The 21,691-nt window shown below is 44.2% G+C and overlaps 1 protein-coding gene across 5 annotated transcripts in view; it reads left to right on the forward strand.

Moving 5' to 3' along the window:
* The window catches only part of PRKDC (protein kinase, DNA-activated, catalytic subunit), a 212,417-nt gene that overhangs the window by 111,266 nt on the left and 79,460 nt on the right, over positions 1–21,691 (forward strand). For all 5 annotated transcript variants that reach the window (XM_083187421.1, XM_083187422.1, XM_083187423.1 and 2 more), the window contains 11 exons: positions 1,324–1,396; positions 2,185–2,333; positions 8,513–8,653; positions 8,760–8,879; positions 13,694–13,837; positions 13,975–14,126; positions 15,336–15,467; positions 15,571–15,682; positions 18,591–18,718; positions 20,050–20,199; positions 20,605–20,778. In XM_083187421.1, the coding sequence (XP_083043547.1) occupies positions 1,324–1,396; positions 2,185–2,333; positions 8,513–8,653; positions 8,760–8,879; positions 13,694–13,837; positions 13,975–14,126; positions 15,336–15,467; positions 15,571–15,682; positions 18,591–18,718; positions 20,050–20,199; positions 20,605–20,778 (1,475 nt within the window). The remainder of the gene's footprint in view (positions 1–1,323; positions 1,397–2,184; positions 2,334–8,512; positions 8,654–8,759; positions 8,880–13,693; positions 13,838–13,974; positions 14,127–15,335; positions 15,468–15,570; positions 15,683–18,590; positions 18,719–20,049; positions 20,200–20,604; positions 20,779–21,691) is intronic.

Below are 21,691 nucleotides of genomic sequence, written 5' to 3' on the forward strand. Positions count from 1 at the left end.
ATGAGAGGGTGGCCCGCGTCTACGCAAACTACCGCCCGCTGGAGTCGCTCTGGCAGGCATATTTGGACACCTCCCTCCCGGTTCCGGCGGGGATTCGGGCACATTCCGTTAGGTCTGTGGAGGTGTCCTGGGCTGTAAGAGGCGGTGCTAAAGTTGAGCAAATTTGCAGGGCGGCGACTTGGTCGTCCGCCATTACTGTCTTGCGTTTTTGCGCTTTTGACACGTTTGCCTCCCAGGACTCGGCCTTCGGCCAGAGTGTGTTGGCTGCGGCACAGGCGCGTCCCCACCCATAGGTGGCTGCTTTAGGACGTCCCACTGTAACGCTGTGGCCCCTGATGTCTCCCGAAGGAGAAAATGAGATTTAGGTCTTACCTGGTAAATCTCTTTCTTCGAGGACATCAGGGGCCACAGGGATCCCTCCCTGCCGCGCCTGCTTTACTTCCGTTGCGGTTAAGTTATGATTATGTTATATTATCCCTCGGTTGAGGGTACTAACATGTTCAGAATGTGTTTCTGTGCGGTGCTTCTCTTCCTTCTATCTTGTCTCCTGCCTTGGCTTGTTAAAAAAACTGAGCTTCCTGGCCTGGAGGCGGGGTAGAGGAGGGTAGGAGCCCGGCTGCCTGGGAGGCAGTTCAAGTTTAACCTCTAGGGTGCTGGTACTCTCCCATCTCCTTACTACCCACTGTAATGCTGTGGCCCCTGATGTCCTCGAAGAAAGAGATTTACCAGGTAAGACATAAATCTAATTTTTTCAGATTTTAGAATATTTTTTTTCATACTTCCCTAGACCCCTGGTGGTCCCCCTATGTTCACAGGTGCCTCCGGGATCCTCTTCAGGGGCATCTCCGGTCACAAGGGTGTATTGCGTGAGTCGCAATGCACCCCTGGGACCGGAGATGCCGCTGAAGAGGATCCCGGAGTCCGCCGTGAACATCAAGGGACGAGGTAAGAATGAAAAAACAAAAGCAGAAATATTCCACGGTTTTCGGAATATTTTGGTTTTTGGAATACACGGATAAGGGAGACCTGACCTGTATGAGGAATTCTACTACACATCATCCATTTGGATAATCCCTGAGTTTATTGGCAGACAAGGATTCTCTGTTTACTACCACACTTTCCTTCCATTTGCAATGCACTCCTGCCCCCTTTTCTTTTTTTTCTTTTTCTGAGATATGCTAGTAAAGTTTAAGTAATAAGATATGATATGCTTTAGCGCTATTGTTTTTTTGTACATATAAAAAAATCCTGACTTGGGATACAAAATTAAAATGTCATTCTGATACCCCGGATGTTCAGTGTATTTTATCATTTGAACTTTAGGTGCCAATGGAAAGAAAGAGAAAATATATTTCTATTCGTAAGGAAGCAAGAGAAGCGGCAAATGTGGATGCTGGTAAGTACTGTATAAGCAGCATTTTTTTAGGTATAAAACAACCCAGAAAACATATAAACCATTATTAGTTTGTGGTAAATGTTTTTTTGCTCAGGATGCCATGTCATAATCATTTGGATATTAAGGAATATTGCCCTTCATACAATCTAGATCACGGATCCGATGCAACGTATTTTAAGTGCATCATTTATCTAAGACCAGCAAGCTTGCTACCTAGAATTGAACTTTTAAACCAAGATGGTCATTCTTATAAGTGTATACCTAGTGTATATTGTGCTTTTTATTTAATTTTATTTTTACTTTTATTTTATTTAGTTTAATATATGTTTCATGCCGATTATTCTCTACAATTTACTGTGGTTTGTGACATTAATAAATTGATTTTTATGATGACACTGTGATTCGCTGTATAACTAAGCGCCCCACGTATTTCCCCTACGTTTACGAAGTCTTTAGAGGTAGGCAATCCTCCATTGTGGTGGCTGCTGGGTTGTACACTACACACTAGCCTACCATAGCCCTGAAGACACTTTTTTAGATTCATACTTATGTGGAGTCTGTTATAGATATTAATGTGGTTTAGCAGCTCTCCCAGATACAGGACATGTTAAGAGAAGCCCTACTATTTCTTCCCTTGAGCTCCATTACTGGTTTTCTGTCTAGATGTGCCAAGTCCTAGTACAAGATCACTCAAACCAATTTAGAAGTATAGTATGTATCAGTTCATACATGTATGTAGTTATGAATTTGTCATGAAACTTTTTTTTCTCTTACACTTCCCATTTAAGATGAGCCGCAGTATTTATCGTCACAGTCCTACATGGCGGATAGCAGCCTTAGTGAAGAAATGAGTCAATTTGATTTCTCCACTGGGGTTCAGAGTTTTTCTTACAGTTCCCAGGACCCAATGAAATCTCATAAGAGTGCCAGAATAAAGGTACATGTAAAGATATCTTCCTGTGACTTTTTTGTCTGTCTACACCTGGCAGGGAATTTATTTTGTGTTCAAACACCTGTTAGGGAAATCCTATTTTAAGCTGCATGACCGTAAATATGGTAATATGTGCCCAAATGAGGTCCTCTGCACTGAATGAAATACTTGACTCAATGGCATACTTCACATATCAAGACCTAATTCCATCAACATGAATAAGTATGCAACATGTTGCAGATATACATTTTAAAAATTGACTCAATACCTAAACATAATGCATAATTTCTCCTTCATCCACTAGGTGTCACTGGAGTAACAGTGGGGATAGAAGGGCGACCACAGGGAGCATGGGCACTTTAAATATAATTAAGTGTGGCCAACTCCTCTCCTTCTACTCCCCCACCTAGGCAGTTGTAGAATGTGCCCTCATGGGAGCTGGTCACACTTCTGGCTTGCTCCAGGGCACAAGTTTTTAAAAGCTTGAAAATTTTTATTTTTTATTGCTACAACAGACAGGCAGTCTGCCGCTGCCTGTCAACATCGTGGGAGCTGTCGGTGGGGTTCCGGCCGCAGCTGCGTGCGGCTCGCGCCCGTTCCCCGGCTGCAGAGACCACTGTCTCCGGAGAGACAGCCACCACTACACGCGGTGCGTGTCCCGTCCTCCCTCAGCCTCTACCGCCGCCGACCAGCAAGGCAGCGGTAATGTATTCCTGACCTCCCGCTTAGCGCGGGGGTCAGTGTTTAAAACATGGCGGTAGTGCAGGTTTAAAACTGGCGCCATATTGGGAGCACGGAGCAAAGGAGGGGGCGGAGCTACCGCATGGTACGCTCCCAGCAGCCCCGGCATCTCCCCAGCGTGACTGAGAGCTGCGGCGGCCATCTTTTTAGTGCGCACCGCTGCTGACACGCTGAGGGACTCCGTTTGCGGCTGAGACGGTCACAGACTCAAGCACAGCCTTCTCCTCCCGGTGTCCAGACCTTCATAAGCTTCCCCAAGCCCTGCATGCAGACAGTGGGGTTAGAGCTGGGTGAGACAGTTCTGGGCTGTATGTAAATTGGGCTATAGCGCTCTCTGGTATATACCATAGCGTTGTTCATGGCCTCTGGCAGCTTCTCCTCCTGATACTGTCTCTCCTGTCCAGTGTTTTCTTCTGGCTTCTGACTGTACTATCCCTAGTGTGTGTGTACAGTTGATTAACCTGTTGATTGCTGCATATATATTCATATATTGTGTATAGCTTAATCATTGGTAGCATGGCAGGAGGCAGCTCAAAGAAGTGCAAGAAATGTAATGCCAGACATACAGTCGGCTGAAGGTGGTTTAGTGTGTGAAAAATGCACACCTGAACCCACCCCTTCCACTTCCCAGCAGCCCTCCCCTGCATGGGCTTTACAGCTCTCAGAGGTGATGTCACGCCTGTCCTCTGAAATCTCAGATGCACAGAAGGATAGAGAATCCTCTCGATCACAGCAGCAGGAATTAACCTTAGCTGTGGAGGGTTTAACCAAGGCCTTGGCCCCAGAGCCCTCTCGGCCCTCTGCCCGTGACACGTAGCCCCCAGTGTTAAAGAGACTGCTCACACAGGTCTTAGACACTGATACAGATGATGATATGCCTGACCTTGAGGAAGGGGAATACACTGCCCCTGAGGTGGATGTGCAACAGGAGTTCCACTGGTGGAAAATCCACTTTTCTCCCTTCCACGGCCCCTCCTTCTTCTACTCGCAGGACCTTTCTTTCAGGCTAAGTTCAGAGGTCGCTCTAGAGGAGGCGCTGCCTCTCAGAGAGGCTCCAGAGGTCGTGGCAGAGGTGCTTCCTCTTCCACCCAAGAGGCCAAGGCCTCCACCAAGCCCGTCGCATGACAGGTTTCAGGCCCACCTGGGGGATCCCAGGGTGGGAGCGCGTCTTCAAGGCTTCAGGCACGTTTGGCTGCAGTCTTGCCAGGACGCTTGGGTGCGAGATCTGGTAGCCTTTGGCTACAGATACATTTCCAAAAACCACCCCCGCACCGGTTTTTCAAAACCGGTTTGCCAGTTTCAGCAGAAAAGAGCCTGCTCCTAACTGCGGCCATCCAAAAGTTGGTCTTGGCAGGGGTGGTTATCCCGGTCCCAGCAGACCAAAGGTCCTTGGGGTTCTACTCCAGCCTCTTTCTGGTCCCCAAGCCAGACGGATCGGCACGTCCCATTCTAAACTTGATGGATCTCAATCCTTACCTCCAACCGGTCAAGTTCAGGATGGAGTCCCTGCAATCGGTGATCGCGGGGTTGGAGGAGGGCGAGTTCTTGGTGTCACTCGACATCAAGGACACCTACCTCCATATCGCTATTTGGCCTCCACATCAGGCCTTCCTTCGGTTCGCAGTCCGCAGCCAACATTGGCAGTTTCAGGCCCTTCCATTTGGCCTCTCCTCAGCCCCCCGGATCTTCACCAAGGTCATGGCGTTGATGATGGAGATTCTGCGGAACCAGGGAGTGACGGTCATTCCGTACCTGGACGATCTTCTGCTGAAGGCTCCATCCAGGGAGGTCCTCCTGGGCAACATGGCCCTGACTCAGAGTACTCTCATTCGCCACGGATGGATACTCGACGTCTCAACGGTTACAGTTCCTGGGGATGGTACTGGATACCACTCTTCTGAGGGTGTTCCTCCCGGAGGACAAGATACAATCCCTCCAGGCCTTGATCCGCTCGGTCCTTCTGACCAGACAGTTGTCGGTCCTCACATGTACCAGGCTTCTGGGGAAGATGGTCGCCGCCTACGAGGCTCTCCAATACGGTCGGTTTCGATCGAGACCCTTCCAGCGTTGCCTTCTGCATCAGTGGTCCGGCTCTCACCTGCACCTTCACCACAGGATACGCTTGTCAGTGCGGGCACGGCACTCTCTCCTGTGGTGGCTGAACCCAGCAAACCTCAGGGAGGGAAAGAGGTTCGCCATCTGGAACTGGATACTGCTCACCACAGACGCAAGTCTTCGCGGGTGGGGAGCAGTCATCCTGGACCATCAGTTCCAGGGCCGTTGGACCCAGCAGGAGGCCCTGCTCTCCATCAATATCTTGGAGCTCAGAGCAGTCTACAATGCTCTCCTGCAGGGCCATCATCTCCTACAGGGTCAGGCCATCAGAGTGCAGTCGGACAACGCCACTGCTGTGGCCTACATCAAATAGCAGGGAGGCACGCGCAGCCGCGCTGCCATGAAGGAGGTGAGTCGAATCCTGCTGTGGGCTCAAGATCACGCCCTGGCCATCTCCGCCATATTCATTCCTGGCATAGAAAATTGGGAGGCCGACTTCTTAAGTCGGCAGGACGTACACCAGGGGGAATGGTGTCTCAATCCCCAGGTTTTTCAGCAACTGGTCCACCGGTAGGGGTGTCCCCAGGCAGACCTCATGGCGTCTCGCCACAACTACCAGCTACCCCGGTTCTTTGCCCGCACAAGGGATCCTCAAGCGGTGGGAGTGGATGCTTTGGTGGCCCCTTGGCCATTTCACTTTGTGTACATCTTCCCTCTGTTTCCGCTAATACCGCGGGTGCTGCAGAGAATCCGGAGGGAGGGGATCTCTGTCCTCCTGATAGCTCCGGACTGGCCGCACAGGTCATGGTACACCAGCCTCAAAATCAAACAGGGATTTTGTACTTACCGTAAATCCTTTTCTCCGAGTCCACAGGTGTCACTGGACACCCGCCTCAGCGCTGTTCCTTTGTTATTAGGAATTCCTGCCTTAAAACTTTACAGTTATATTTGCTAGGTTAAGTTCTTCTTCTGTTGAGGGAACTGCCTGCTATGTTATATGTGTGGCATGTTTGATTCAGTGGTTCTCACTGTTCTATTTATGTTTCAATCTTTTCTGGTTGATTGTTTACCCTTGTGTGTTATACTAACCTCCTCTGGAAAGCGTGTTCTTTCTTCCAGCTCCATTTGGGCACATCCTTGTGACTGCCTAGGTGGGGGAGTAGAAGGGGAGGAGTTGGCCACACTTAATTATATTTAAAGTGCCCATGCTCCCTGTGGTCGCCCTTCTATCCCCACTGCTACTCCAGTGACACCTGTGGACTCGGAGAAAAGGATTTACGGTAAGTACAAAATCCCTGTTTGTTTTTTTTTTAAACACACTTTATTAGTTGGAACTCAAGCAGAAGGTACAATATCAGGTACGGAGACAAAAATTAGTACAAGAGATATGAGCAGAAGTCAGGTCTACATTACATGAGTGACGTGGTCCAACAAGAGTATTTTTCATGTATATATGGAAAAATAGAGAGAAAGAGAGAATAGAAAGACAAAACAGGAGGGAAGAGTGGAAGAAGACCTCGCAAGGGCAGGGTGGCAGGGTGCCCCGGCAGGGGAGAGGTGCAAACGACAAATCAAAGTATATTGCGCCGTAAAGGAGGCGAATAAGAGAGAATTAAAGGGAGGGGAAGAAGGGAGGAGGGGGGGAGGGAAGGACGGCCTCTAGGGTCAGGAGTTGAAGGGAGAGGGAGAGTTCTGAGAGGCTAGCCATGGTGACCATACCTTGTGGAAGGACTTAGAGGAGTGGCGAATGATCGACGTCATCGAGAAGGAAGTATCTCGGTTCCAAGGGGACAGCTACACCCATCATGTTCGAGATTACGTCCGCTACTTCCCTCCAGACGCTGGCAACTTTTGGGCATGTCCACCAGATATGAAGGAAGTTGCCCTCTGTAGGACAGCCCCTCCAGCACCTATCCGAGGTGTCAGGAAACATCCTATGTAATCTAGTTGGAACATAGTACCAGCGATAGAGAAGCTTGTAAACGTTTTCTTTGATTCTAACGCAGATGGAGCTGGAGGATGCATTGTCCCGTATTTCCTCCCAGTCCTCATCATCCAGAGAGAGACCTAGGTCTCTTTCCCAGGCTATTTCGTGCGGGGCCCGTGAGGAAGCCGATCCAGCGTCTAGAAGGGAGTAAATTATGGAGATTAGGCCCTTGGATGAGTCTTGTCTCCAGCAGATATATTCAAACGATGTGAGGGGTCTGGATGTGAGAGTAGGTGTAATTTTAGCATGGAAGTGCCTTATCTGCAGGAAACGAAAAAAATCCGCGTTTGGGATTGCCGTGTTCCCCCGGACCTCAGAAAATTGAGGGAAGTTTGCGTCAGTTGTGATATCATTCAAATAGTAGATATTGTCTTTTAGCCAGCTTGAAAGGGAGGACCGGCCTAAACCAGGAGGGAAATCTGGATTATGAAACAATGGGATTAGTGGGGAAGGGAGTGGGGCAAGCTTGTAGTTCTTATTAACCCTGTCCCAGACAGTTAGGGCATGGGAGACTACCGGGTGGGATCTAGCTATACGGGGGCGTTTGGACTTAGGTAACCATAATAAGGAAGAGAGGGTAGAGAGCCCCAGGTCGTTTGCCTCGATGTTCACCCACACTTTCTGTGCTCCCCAAGGATTGCACCATTGGACAATCTGAGATAACCTGGTGGCATGGTAATATCTCCGGAAGTCTGGGATCCCCAGACCACCTTGGTTGGAGGGACGTTGGAGTAATTTTAGGCTTATTCGGGGTCGCTTTTTGTCCCATATGAACTGTGAGGTTTGTTGTTGTAACGATTTAAAGACATTGAGAGGGATGTATATTGGTAAAGTTTGGAATAAATAGAGAAGGCGCGGGAGGACGGTCATCTTAACGGAGTTGATTTTACCTATCCAGGAGATGAAGTAGGAGGACCATAGGGTCAGATCAGCCTTAATATTGTCCAATAAACGGGGGAAATTAGCCTGGAAAAGTTGGTGGTGATGGTGAGTCAGGTATATACCGAGGTATTTGATCCTCTTTCTACCCCAAGTGCATGGGAGCAGGTCTGCCAATCTGGGCCTAACAGACCTCGGGATATGGAAGTCGAGAACCTCGGTCTTCTCCACATTGATTTTATAACCAGAATGGGAAGAATGTTGCTGTATTTCAGAAAGGAGAGGGGGAATGGAGTTGATTGGGTCTGCCAGGGTCAGAAGCACATCATCCGCATAGAGTGCGATTTTGTGCTCCGAAGTACCAGAGCTTATGCCCTGGATGGAGGTATTGCTGCGGATCCTCGCTGCCAGGGGCTCCATAACAAGGGCGAAGATGAGGGGGGAGAGGGGGCATCCCTGGCGGGTCAAAATCCCTGTTTTTATTATAAATGAAATCTGTAATCATAAAATACTGTTATGATAGGAGCGCAGCACTGAAGTCCAGGCACCAGAAGACATTATGGAGTTTGAAATGGATGAACTGAATCAGCATGAGTGCATAGCGCCTATGACGGGGCTGATTAAACACATGCAGCGAAATGGGATCACGCCTAAGGTAGAGGAGGTATGCGTATATATGTCTATATATCTATATGTCTGTGTGTATATATTTATGCTACAGTTAATAGTGTATGTTTTACATTAATCGTTATTTTGGTGGTTGCTACTAGGGAGTCCCACCGCAAGATCTGCCACCATGGATGAAGTTTTTGCATACAAAATTGGGAAACCCTTCTACACCCCTGAATGTCCGTCTGTTCATTTCCAAACTTATTGTTAACACTGAAGAGGTAAGTTATTGAAAATTTTGTGTAAATCCTAACCACTTGTAAATGAGATTTTTCTTTTTTTTTAATTCGGGGGCATCCAGTTTCATATTACCTCCCAATACAGTACCTTTATGTTTAACATCAGTGTGTGCAGTCCAGCCCCCTTCACTCTACTATTATTGTGTATAAATGTACACCTTAAGACTCCTTCTACCTAGACTAGCACCCCACCCACCTGCCCTCAGCTGTTTTGAATTAGTATGGTTGCTTGCAATTGCTGTCTATGTATTAGAATGGGACGTGGATACATTTATACAATATGTCAGTATAAAGGATGTAAGGGACCCACGTAATGAGGTCACAGTGGTTTGCTAGATGAGCACACATTTTTGGCCACAATTGTGCAAAGAACCAAAATGTAGCATTTATTATAACTGTTTTGATTACCAGGGTATGCACCTGTGTTTCTTTCTTTTTTTTGCTGTGTGGCACTAGAAGTCTCAGCAAGGTAGCACCTTTTCTGTTAATAAAATTAAGGAGTGCAGTCAAGCCCATATCACCCTTTAGGAGCTGATATGTATAAATATTATCATATGCAATATTTACACAAATTATATATGGGGCAGTACGGACGGTGTAATGGTTACCATTACTGCCTCACAATGGGGAGGTCATGGTTTCAATTCTTACCATTGCCCAAACTTTGCGGATTTTGTATATTCTCCACGTGTTTGCATGGGTTTACTCCAGGTAGTCCGGATTCCTCCCACATTCCAAAAATATACTGGTATGCTAACTGGTTCAATAAAAAATGATTTGTGAACAGGTGCGCACAACACACATGCAGCTTATCCACAGTTAAGGTGACATCCAATAATCACCTAGTATAAACATATAGCAAAATAAGTGTAAACTGAAGAATTAGCGCTTGTAGTGTTCTCAAATAAAACTCAGTTCATGTGAAAATAATCACAAAGAGTTAATGTCACCAAATGAAGGTATCCATGAAGAAGTGGGATTATTGCTGGTAGAATCCTCAAATAATCACGTCCTCAATGATGGTATAAGGTATGAAATGACACAATAAAAGAAAAAATAGTGCAAAAACTTTTTAAACCAATAAATTTAATAAAGAAGTGCACTTACAATTTGAATGCTTAATACAAGCATATAGATAAAAGTCGCTCAAGGCAGGACTGCGGTCCAACAGATGATTCTGGAGAACAAACTCACACCAGGTCCGGATACTGGGAGAAGCTGGAGCCCAGGGATACCCACAGTCAAGTCCGTTTAACAGCGATTAGAAAGCGAGACACGCCAAATGCATTTCGGACCCAGAAGGTCCTTCCTCAGCAGCGTGTCTAATAATGCCCTGACAGTTCCTTATATACGGTGTCCAGTTAGGACCAAACAGACAGAGATACTTCCGCCTTTCGGCGTATTAAAATGGCCGTGCGTTCCACCCCGAAAGGACTGGTGCGTTCCACACACGTTCTGACTTATTTGATTTTGCGAGAGGGGTACTTCCGCCTCTAACTCAACAAAACATGGCCGTGCGGTCCACCAGTAACAACTGGTGCGTTCCAACGCACGTTCCAGCATATAGAAAGTGGAAATATTTATAAGACAGCGAGTGGAATAATTTAGCATAAAAAAAACAAGGAACTGGAGGATAAAAACATGTGTATATATATATATAAATAGTGTAATTTCATAGATAGTGTCATTTTATAAAACCTGGAGAGATGGTCAGAGAATAGCTAAAAACATCATTAATTAAAAATAGTATATAGCAGCATAAAGAATATTTTAGCAGCATACAAATATTTATAGCAGCATCAAAAATACGAAAAATGTTATTTCAAAAAAGGAGTTTGAATTTTTAAACAATAAAGAACCATCTTTACCCTCCCTGTATATCCTCCCCAAGGTTCATAAAGATGCTAACAAACCTCCGGGGAGGCCTATTGTATCAGGTTGTAATAGCCTTACAAGTAACCTCTCTGCTTATGTGGACTACTTCTTACAGCCACTAGTGTCCAATACAAAAGCATATTTAAAGGACACTGTAAATCTACTTCGAAATCTAATCAATTATGAGTGGCATGAAGGAGACATACTTTGCAGTGCAGATGTAAGCACACTTTATACAATTATTTGCAAAGAGCAAGGCCTACAGGCAGTCTCCTTCTTTTTAAACATGTCCACTCTCAATACAGATTTGAAAGATTTCATTCTAGAAAGCATTGATTTTATTTTATCAAACAATTATTTTTACCATGATGGCAGCTTTTATCTGCAGTGCGTTGGTACTGCTATGGGCACTAGATTCGCCCCTAGCTACGCAAACCTGTTCATGTCCTATTGGGAACATCTTAGGATTTGGCAGGGTGGCGTTCTGGGGGCGGGTCTGGTGCTCTGGCAGCGTTTTATTGACGATATTTTCTTTGTGTGGAGAGATGGTCAGGAGAACCTTTTAATTTTTTGTAATGATCTTAATATAAATGATTTCTCCATTAATTTGACTTTCAACACGAGTCCTGCAGAAATATCATTTTTAGACCTAACAATATATATTGAGAATGGAAAGGTCAATACAAAAACATTCAGAAAACCCACGGACTCGAATGGTTATATTGAGATGACAAGCCAACACCACAGTAACTGGCTCAGGGGAATTCCCTATGGCCAGTTTACTCGAATAAAATGCAATTGTTCCAATGTGGAGGTATGTCATCAACAAATAGAAGATGTATCAGAGAGACTAGCAGCAAAAGGTTATTCCTCTAATGTTTTAAATACAGCCATTAATAAAATTGAAACTATAGAAAGGAGTGATCTCTTGAAAGAAAAGGAACCTAAAATAACAGATAACAAGTTTCAATGGGCTTTTATAACACAATTTAATCAGCTTCACTCAAAAATTGAAACTGTCTTTAAGAAAAATTGGCACCTGATTAAACAGGATCCAAACCTTGGTAATATAATTCCTGATAAGCCAATTTTTATTTACAGAAGGGCTCCTTCTCTTAGAAACCATTTAGTTAAGAGCACCATTGATGTTGGCCCAAGACAAAGTATCAGAACAAAAGGGTTCCACCGTTGTGGTGAATGCCTTATGTGTAAGTCGGTAAAAGCCACCCACCGCAAAATGGTCGACTTTGAGGTCAATAAAAAGAAATACAAAATTAATGAATTTATAACGTGTCATTCCAAGAATGTGGTCTATTTATTGGAATGTGCGTGTCATCTTTTTTATGTCGGCAGGACTAGTCGTCCACTAAAGGTTAGACTTGCTGAACACGTCTATAATATTCGAAAGGGCCTTACTACTCATACGCTATCTGAACACTTTAAGAATCAACATCAGTCTAAAGAATGTAACCTTATACATTTTTGGGGAATTCAATTAATTACCCCCAGATGGCGCACAAGAGATCTAGACAAGAGGTTGGCACAGACAGAAATGAAATGGATCTACCGGTTGAACACCCTTGTACCCGAGGGGTTAAACGGGGAATTTGAATTGAAACATTTCTTGTCTTAGTCCAACCTTGTATGTGCTGCTCTTTAATATTTTTATCAATATTTTTATTATTATTATCTATTTATTCACCTGATTGCTGCTAAAAACATTTTTATTGTTGTGCAATATTTTTGATGCTGCTATAAATATTTGTATGCTGCTATATACTATTTTTAATTAATGATGTTTTTAGCTATTCTCTGACCATCTCTCCAGGTTTTATGAAATGACACTATCTATGAAATTACACTATTTATATATATATATATATATATATATATATACATGTTTTTATCCTCCAGTTCCTTGTTTTTTTATGCTAAATCATTCCACTCGCTGTCTTATAAATATTTCCACTTTCTATATGCTGGAACGTGCGTTGGAACGCACCAGTTGTTACTGGTGGACCGCACGGCCATGTTTTGTTGAGTTAGAGGCGGAAGTACCCCTCTTGCAAAATCAAATAAGTCAGAACGTGTGTGGAACGCACCAGTCCTTTCGGGGTGGAACGCTCGGCCATTTTAATACGCCGAAAGGCGGAAGTATCTCTGTCTGTTTGGTCCTAACTGGACACCGTATATAAGGAACTGTCAGGGCATTATTAGACACGCTGCTGAGGAAGGACCTTCTGGGTCCGAAATGCATTTGGCGTGTCTCGCTTTCTAATCGCTGTTAAACGGACTTGACTGTGGGTATCCCTGGGCTCCAGCTTCTCCCAGTATCCGGACCTGGTGTGAGTTTGTTCTCCAGAATCATCTGTTGGACCGCAGTCCTGCCTTGAGCGACTTTTATCTATATGCTTGTATTAAGCATTCAAATTGTAAGTGCACTTCTTATTAAATTTATTGGTTTAAAAAGTTTTTGCACTATTTTTTCTTTTATTGTGTCATTTCATACCTTATACCATCATTGAGGACGTGATTATTTGAGGATTCTACCAGCAATAATCCCACTTCTTCATGGATACCTTCATTTGGTGACATTAACTCTTTGTGATTATTTTCACATGAACTGAGTTTTACTGTATTTAAGAACACCACAAGCGCTAATGCTAACTGGTTCCCAACAAATTAACCCTAGAATGTCTGTGTGTGCATGTACTTGTGGTAGGGAATATAGATTGTAAACTCCACTGGGGCAGGGACTGATGTGAATGTTCAACTATACTCTGTAAAGTGCTGTGGAATATGTGTGTGCTATATAAGAAACTGGTAATAAATATATGATAAATAATGTAAATATCGTGTGTGTGTGTGTAAAAATCCTACTTTTATAAATTATTATAAATAATCCTATTCCTGCATTTCAGGTTTTCCGTCCTTATGCAAAGTTTTGGATTGGTCCTATATTACAGCTGATTGTGTCTGGAAATAATGGTGGAACAGGGATCCACTACATGGTGGTAGAAACTGTGGTGATTCTTCTCTCTTGGTCAAGCATCGCCACACCCACTGTAAGTTACAGCTGAGACTATATTATACTTATCTAGACACTAAGAAAACATAACTGCGTATTACTTAATGTAAAACAGCGAGTATATATATAAAGATAGATAGACAGTGAAGCTATATGACAGTGTTTGCTTCTCAGGGGACTGCGAAGGATGAGATCCTGGCTAACAGACTGCTTGAGTTTTTGATGACACATGCATTTCATGAGAAGAGAGCAGTCTACCGGCACAATCTGGAGATCATTAAAACTGTTCTGGAATGTTGGAAGGATTGTCTTTGTGTTCCATACAAGTATGTATTTGTCATATCTATTGTATTTACCAGTCTGTCACATTGTATGCTGTTTATTACGTAAATAAAAAAAAAAATATATATATATATATATCTATCTATCTATCTGGTACTTGTGTATTATAGCAGCGCCCCCGATGTACATCGTACGATGAACGTATCGCATCGTATGCCATGTACCCGATGGCATGCGATGCGACGCGATTTTGCCCCCCTATACGATTAAAAATCGTATAAGCACCCTAAAGGGTGCTTTTGAGCACCCTAATGGGTGCTTGCAATGTTAAACGCACCCCCACGCCACCCCCCACTATAAACGTGAACCCGAATCGTGGCGAGCGGCGGCGGTACGCGTCCTACGACCTTTTCATACCCCCACTATCCACATCGGCATGGAGTTGAGAATAGATTAGTGTGGCGAGCCCGAAGCGTGGCGAGCGGACGCGGATACCTTCACAGGTAAACGCGTCCCTTTGCGGGCTTCACAGGTATCCGCGTCCCCTCGCGGGGCTCGCTGCGCTCGCCACGCTTCGGGCTCGGTGGCTCGCTGCGCTCGCCACACTAATCTATTCTCAACTACACGCCGACGTGGATAGTGGGGGTATGAAAAGGTCGTAGGACGCGTACCGCCGCCCCTCGCGGGCTCGCTGCGCTTGCCGCGCTTCGGGTTCACGTTTATAGTGGGGGGGTGGCGTGGGGGTGCATTTAACATTGTAAGCACCCATTAGGGTGCTTAACATTGTATAAGCACCCATTAGGGTGCTTATACAATGTTTAATCGCATCGCATCGTATGGCATTGTATGCCATGTACAATGGCATACAATTTGAAAATTGTATGCCATCGTACACTAACCAACGAAATCGCGTCGCATCGCATACCATCGCATGCGTTATGGTATGCGATGCGATGGGCGCCGCCAAAATACACAAGTACCGCCTATCTATCTGCACTGGTGATCTATGTTGTAAAATGTGATAAACCAGTAAATCTGGTTTGTTTGTAAGCATATGATATGCACATGAACATAAACAATATTTCACACAATATAAAACAAAACTACTATATAGAACATAAAATATATAATAAGCGCAATCTGTTAAAAAGCAGTCCAATTAGTTATCATTTTGTTTGTTGTGATATAATGTCCAGAGAACCAAGGTGTGCTTAATTGGCAGAAGAAAGAAAATCTATATTTATTTTTTTCAGGTTAATATACAATGGCTTTTCTGGGACAGACCCTAATAATAAAGATAACTCTTTGGGAATTCAGCTGTTGGGGTTAGTTGTCGCGAACAACTTGTCTCCATTTGACCCAAAATGTGGAATTGACCCTGATCGGTGAGTTATTTCTATCTTCAGCTGAACCAGTGACGTAATTACTATTTTATTGTTTCCTGTTCAGTCTAATTCTCGATCTGAATGTATGTCACATCCCGTTTAGGTATTTTAAAGCTCTGGCCAATAATTTGGCATTGACCAGATTTAAGGAAGTGTATGCTGCAGCAGCTGAAGTCCTGGGGCTCGTGCTTCATTACATTGCTGAAAAGGATAAAGTACGTATGTACATGCCAAACTGATGCTGAGGGTGTTTCTGATATTTAACGTGCTGGACTTCAGGGATTTTACAAATGCTTGTATATTCCTATGGATGTTGCACATTACGCTTTGTGAGCCATAGTTCAAATATCTTTAGCACTCTCTAATCTCTCCGCTGTTCTAAACCATGTAGTGGAGGGATTGGACAAACATCTGGTTGCTCCCATATCCCATAAACTGCTAGATAACAAAGTTTGTAACTGTAGTATGGTCCACAAGAAATGACGATCAGTTATTAACTGTAGAAAGTGTACCGTCATCATTGACTGGTATCATCGGGACAGTTGCCGAATGATACTATGTAGTTTATGCTTACAAGCCTTTCCTTTTGTTACCCATTAAAAGTGGAAAAATTGTGACATGGTGCATCAGTGTGAAACTGTTATGGTTCATGTAAATTTATATACTTAACAAGTAGGGGGCACAGGCAAGAAATAAAACGGAGATGATAATGGCAAAAACAAGATTTTAGTTCTTTCCTGCGAAATCTGTTTATCTGATGCCAAAGTGGACACTGGAGATACCTTTGTGGTGTTGCTGATGCTGGAGAAGTCGGAACTGAGAAGTTAATCAAGACAGCTCAGGCTCCTCCTTGCCTATGCCACACCCATTGGGTTAGGCCAGCCAGTTTCCGTCTAGCAAAAGTCCAAAGGCAGGAGGAGGAAAGACCAGGAGCACAAACACGTATGAGGGTGATGTGACTTGGTATAATGCAAATCAGTAAATTACCAGGTTGAAAAGCCTTAACCCGGTAATTTTCTTCTGGTGTGAATTCGGCAAAATGACCTGGCACTCAAAAATTCTGTGTAATTGCCGGCTGGCTGGTTTGAAATGGGGTGTAAGATGAAATGCCATGGATCTACTTGAAGCACAAGCATGGGCTGAATATAGGGAACCCCTGGAGAAAAGTTCTGAATGGTCACCAAGCGTCTCTAAGTATAAACTGAACACTGCAGATACCTACACTTTCAGAAATGACACACGAAGGGCTAAATCTAATCCAATCTGTAAGAAAGGTAAAATCTTCGGCTTTAATTTCTGATGAACACCCCAGATGAAGTAACCTCACCAGACATTGTAATATGCCTTAACTGAATCCAGTTTCTTAGAACAACGCATGGAACTGATTATTTATAAACCGTTTCTTATACAGCACAGAAAGTTCTGTTGAGATCGTGCCATCTACAACCCTTGTCCCTCAGGGCAAACGCCATTAGACTTGTGTAAAGGTGCATACACACTGTACAATTTTTTTGACCAATTTGGTTGAAAGACATTTCCATTGAACCCAGTGTCCTGGACGAAAGACATTGACGACAGACAAACGATGAATGATGATGCGCATGCCCGCCAGTTGTTCATCAAGATTGTTCGTCAACTGTGCATGCAACTCAATTTGGATATCTTTCAAAAAGAGCCTATAAACTGTAGCTAGATCTTTCGTCTGTCGTCAATATCTTTCGTCAACATCTTTCCTCCAGGACACTGGGTTCAATGGAAATGTCTTTCAACCAAATTGGTCAAAAAAATTGTACAATGTGTATGCACCTTAAGTCCTACTGACAGATCTGGAGGGCACACATTCAGGATTTGTCACAGACCCCTTGACAAGGACAGTCACACTGATAAAGCTGGGCGACAGAGTTCCTGAGCGAATACGGAGGGAGACACAAAGCACAAGAAGACAGAAACACAGATATTGCTGGAAGACACTGACACTGTATTGGGAGACGGGCTCATAGGTCAATCAGACACATTGACAGGACTCAATCCTTCACCTAATAGATCTGGGAGCTACAGGCTTTCCCCGGTTGTTTATCACTCTCCATTTTATCACTTTTTGAAGCTTGATGCATCTGGCCCAATGTGTGTTCCCAGTAAATCCCTGCACTATACCAAGGTCACCATTGCCACATGCTCTTCTTTTATGATGAAATGTTTGTAAAGAATGAAATTAAGTTTGAACAAATTTATTTTATAATTTTATGTACACTTAAATGTAATTAAGGCAGCTATAATAGAATCTCTTCTAGAGAGGCATTGTCTGCACACTGCACCTATCCTGTGAAGAGAGCCGTGACTTGCAGTAATGTCAATGGTTAGGGAGGTGCTGACTAGTTTCAGAGCCAGATTTACTCCATACTGTATACCACCCTATATACAGGGTATGGCCCATCCACAATTCAAGCAGTATGGTAATGGACAGCTATCACTGCCTTATAGGCAGACAGTCCTGTGATGACATATCATGACTCCTCACAGATGACAATGCCTCCACACAGTCCCCACCCTGTTATAAGTTATATGTACAGATGGAGCCCCTCTCTTCCATTGCCGGCGCTTGCCAGAACTTCCCTGCTGGTGGAGAGGGACTCCATCTCACTGGGACGTGCGTGCGTCTCACACGCATGCGCGTCCCAGTCTCTCTGCAGCTGGGCGGCGGGAATCTGCCCGTCTCCGCTTCAGGGAGAAAGGCAGGGTTGGGGGGGGGGGGGGAGGTGGGGACAGGTGTCAGCGGCGGGGACCCGGGGGGATCTCCTTCGGAACGGGGTGTGTGAGCGTCTAATGTGCGCATGCCCCCTTCCGATGGTGGCGATAAAATCGCCAGCACCTGCAAAGATTAAACGGGCTCCATCTGTAGTATGACTGTGTGGAGGCAGTGTCATCTGTGAGGAGTCATGTAATGTCATCACAGGACTGTCCACATAAAAGGCAGTGATTGCTGCCTATTATACTGCTTGCATTGCGGATAGGCTATACCCTGTATACAGTATGGAGTAAATCTGCCCCTGATTTACAGAAGTGCAGTAAAGTGAACATTGCAAGGAAAGATTTTCTAATTATTTTTTTTCTGTCTAATTTAAGGACACAGAAGGCCCAGTCTTTGTTTGTGTGGAAAAAGAATTGAAACGCCATCAGACCAGTAATAAAGAAGACAAGTTCATTATGTGTTTGAACAAAGTGGTGAAGAATTTCCCCCTCTTCGCAGACAGGTAGAAGTAGAACAATCAACAATAGTTCAATTTAAAACTATCCAGAACATGAATTATTAGATTAGGTAAATTAGAGATGCACAACAGCGCTGGGCTTTCAGTCCAGAGAATACTGTACATGGCACTTTAGTATAACTTCACATACCAACTCAAAAAAACTCCTTGTTCTCTCCAGGGAAAAAAAATCCCAAAAAGCAAGAAAAATTGTAATTCTAAAAAACTTCTTTAAAAAGTCACATTTGTAGGAAAACCGTGTGAAAGTAATTTGAACCCACCAGACCTTTGGGGTATTCTGGTTACACTGCCAATCTACTACAGGAAAAAGATGGTATTCCCGGGAATCCCTGCGGTGCCCTATGACAGTTGTATACACAAATCCATATGGGGTCTGAATAATGGGTGAGGAGAAAAGGCAACAGTCTCACCCGTTCTCAGAGGATGTCTGGTCTCTTTTAGGCAGGTCCACTGCCGCTGTACAGGAATATTGGTCTTCCTCAGGAAACTGCACTGCCACCGCACCTACCTGGATATCCTCACAATCTTCCTGTATCCCGCTGGACCTCCTGGAATAAAGCGGTCAGTGAAGTGCCAGGTTCTCTGATGGTAATCATCCTGCACTTCACTCCACATGTCCACTTCAATACAAAGCCCTGAGCACGGTGAGAGCTGATCAAAGCACCGTGCGTCTGAGCATACCACCGGGCAGAGCACACAATCAAAGGCTGGAAAACGCTGTGTGCTTCTCCCAGCATGTTGGCCGAGCGTGCTGCTGGGCTGGGTGCACGGTCACAGATAGTGGTTGCCGTGAGTTTCACCCGATACAATGGTATCTGCTCACTGCTCCTGGATGTTTCTCCCCCTGGCAATGCTGTGTGAGCCAAAGAAATGGGTGGGATGTGTGGTTTTAGATGTTACCGCACCATGTCTCCCGTCAACACTTGCTGGAATAGAAAACGCGTTGATCGGGTTTTTTAATGGTCTCCTTCCGCTCCCCCAGTCCTTCACTCTCCTGCTCCTTCCAGAATGAGCGATGGACTTCAGTTGCTACCAACACATTTCTACCCGCATGTCAAGCTACCCACACATTTTTCCTACAAATGTGACTTTTTTAAGAAGTTTTTTATAATTACATTTTCTTGCTTTTTGGATATTATAAAGATTGTCTGTGAACCTTTAAAGAAAGAGAAAGGATTCTGTCCCCTTTTTTTATGGAGATAACATGGAGTTTTGAGTTGGTATGTGAAGATATCCAAAATGCCAAGTATATCTAGTTTTCCTATTCTAATAATTTTTGTTTTAGTTATTTACGTTTTTATTTTATTTATTTACAGGTTTATGAATATTGTTCTCTACTTACTTCCAAAGCTTCATGGAGTTCTCAAGACCCAGTGCCTTGAAATAATAATGTGCAGGGCACAGGAGGTGCCAGATCTTTATTTTGAGTTAAAAAACAAAGATTTCCAACAAATTATGAGAAATCGGTAAGAATAAAAACCCTCTATAGATTAATGTTTGGTGTGTGTGTGTGTGTGTGCGCACATACGTAATGCTGCAATCGCTACGTATATTGCACCTGCCAGTTGGCTCATACTTTCTTCGATGGTACTTTGATTGGTTACCACACCTCCCATTCATGGTGCAAAGGCCAGTAAAACAAATTTAAACACATACTGTATGTTGTCATACTAACATTCCCCCTGTGACATGGGATTCTCACTAGTCATTTTCCTCTTGCCTTCCCCAGACAATTAAATGATTGGTATTTCGTTGCCCTCATTATCCAGTTCTCCAGGAAGCACCATTATTGCAATAGAGTTTCCACCCAGTATAATTATGTTTTTCTAATATCATTGCTTTCATGCTTGTGCTGTCTTCTTTCATTTCAGAGATGATGAAAGGCAGCGAGTGTGCCTAGATATAATATACAAGTTGTTGCCCAAACTGAAACCCTCTGAGCTACGAGAGCTTTTGCCATCTGTAACCACCTTTAGTTCACACAACTTTCCGGTTTGTCGTGAACGTATGTATGAAATTCTCATGTGGATATATGACAATTACAGGTAAACCTTGATATTCTTAACTGTTTTTCATTTCATTACAGTGCTGAAGATTTGCATCTTGTACCTGATTTAGGTTCTGGCGCTGGTGTGGGGCATGCTGCTAAGTACCAATGTTTGCTACAGATGTAGCCGCTACAATTGGCACGTGTGACATACGTGGAGATTGCGGCGTGCCCGTCGCCACACTCTTGCATCCAATTCACAAATGCGGCTCATAGAAAAGTGAGCACGAGCGGTGAGCTCGGCTCCATCTACACTTTACGCATACGGTAGAAGTGCAGTACGGGTCTGCAATGTAGGTTGCAGTACAACATCAGTGTGTCAGTGATTGACAATCTGATGCCGTTTGGAGCCAGAGAGGAGCTGTGATGACCTCAGTTTTTCAAAATGGAGGAATGTAGCTGCCTTTGCATCTGACAGTTACCAAGGACAGAGATTTCCTGGCCACTAGGTAGTTGCTACAGCGGCCAGCTTATACGAACCAACAGTCACGCAGCCCGTCATTGATACAGTTGGTCCGATAATGAGTCATGGGATGCAGTCTGGATCACTTATGCAGCTGTATTAGCATATTACAGCTATCGCTGCTGCTTTTATGGTAGCAGCAGCTACTGTATAGTGAATCCATCCACATCTGAATCTGACACCTTATGCAACAACATTAAATTTGCTAAACCCGAATGTAAAATGTGTGGGAAAGATCAGTTGCTTTGTTTCTTCCATAATATAAAACCATAAGAATAGTTGAAACTTCCTTTTCTTGACCACATCTTGCTTATGAGATGCACAGTTTGTGGTGTATTTTGTCTTCCAGTGGTATAATGCTTTGAACTAATTCAAATATTGTCATGACTTTGAGGGTTATTCAGACCTGATCACTCTGCTAATTTGCAGAGCCCTCCGTTCAGATAGC

This window comes from Crinia signifera, chromosome 5 (assembly GCF_055691185.1).
Source record: "Crinia signifera chromosome 5, ASM5569118v1, whole genome shotgun sequence".
NCBI lineage: Eukaryota > Metazoa > Chordata > Amphibia > Anura > Myobatrachidae > Crinia > Crinia signifera.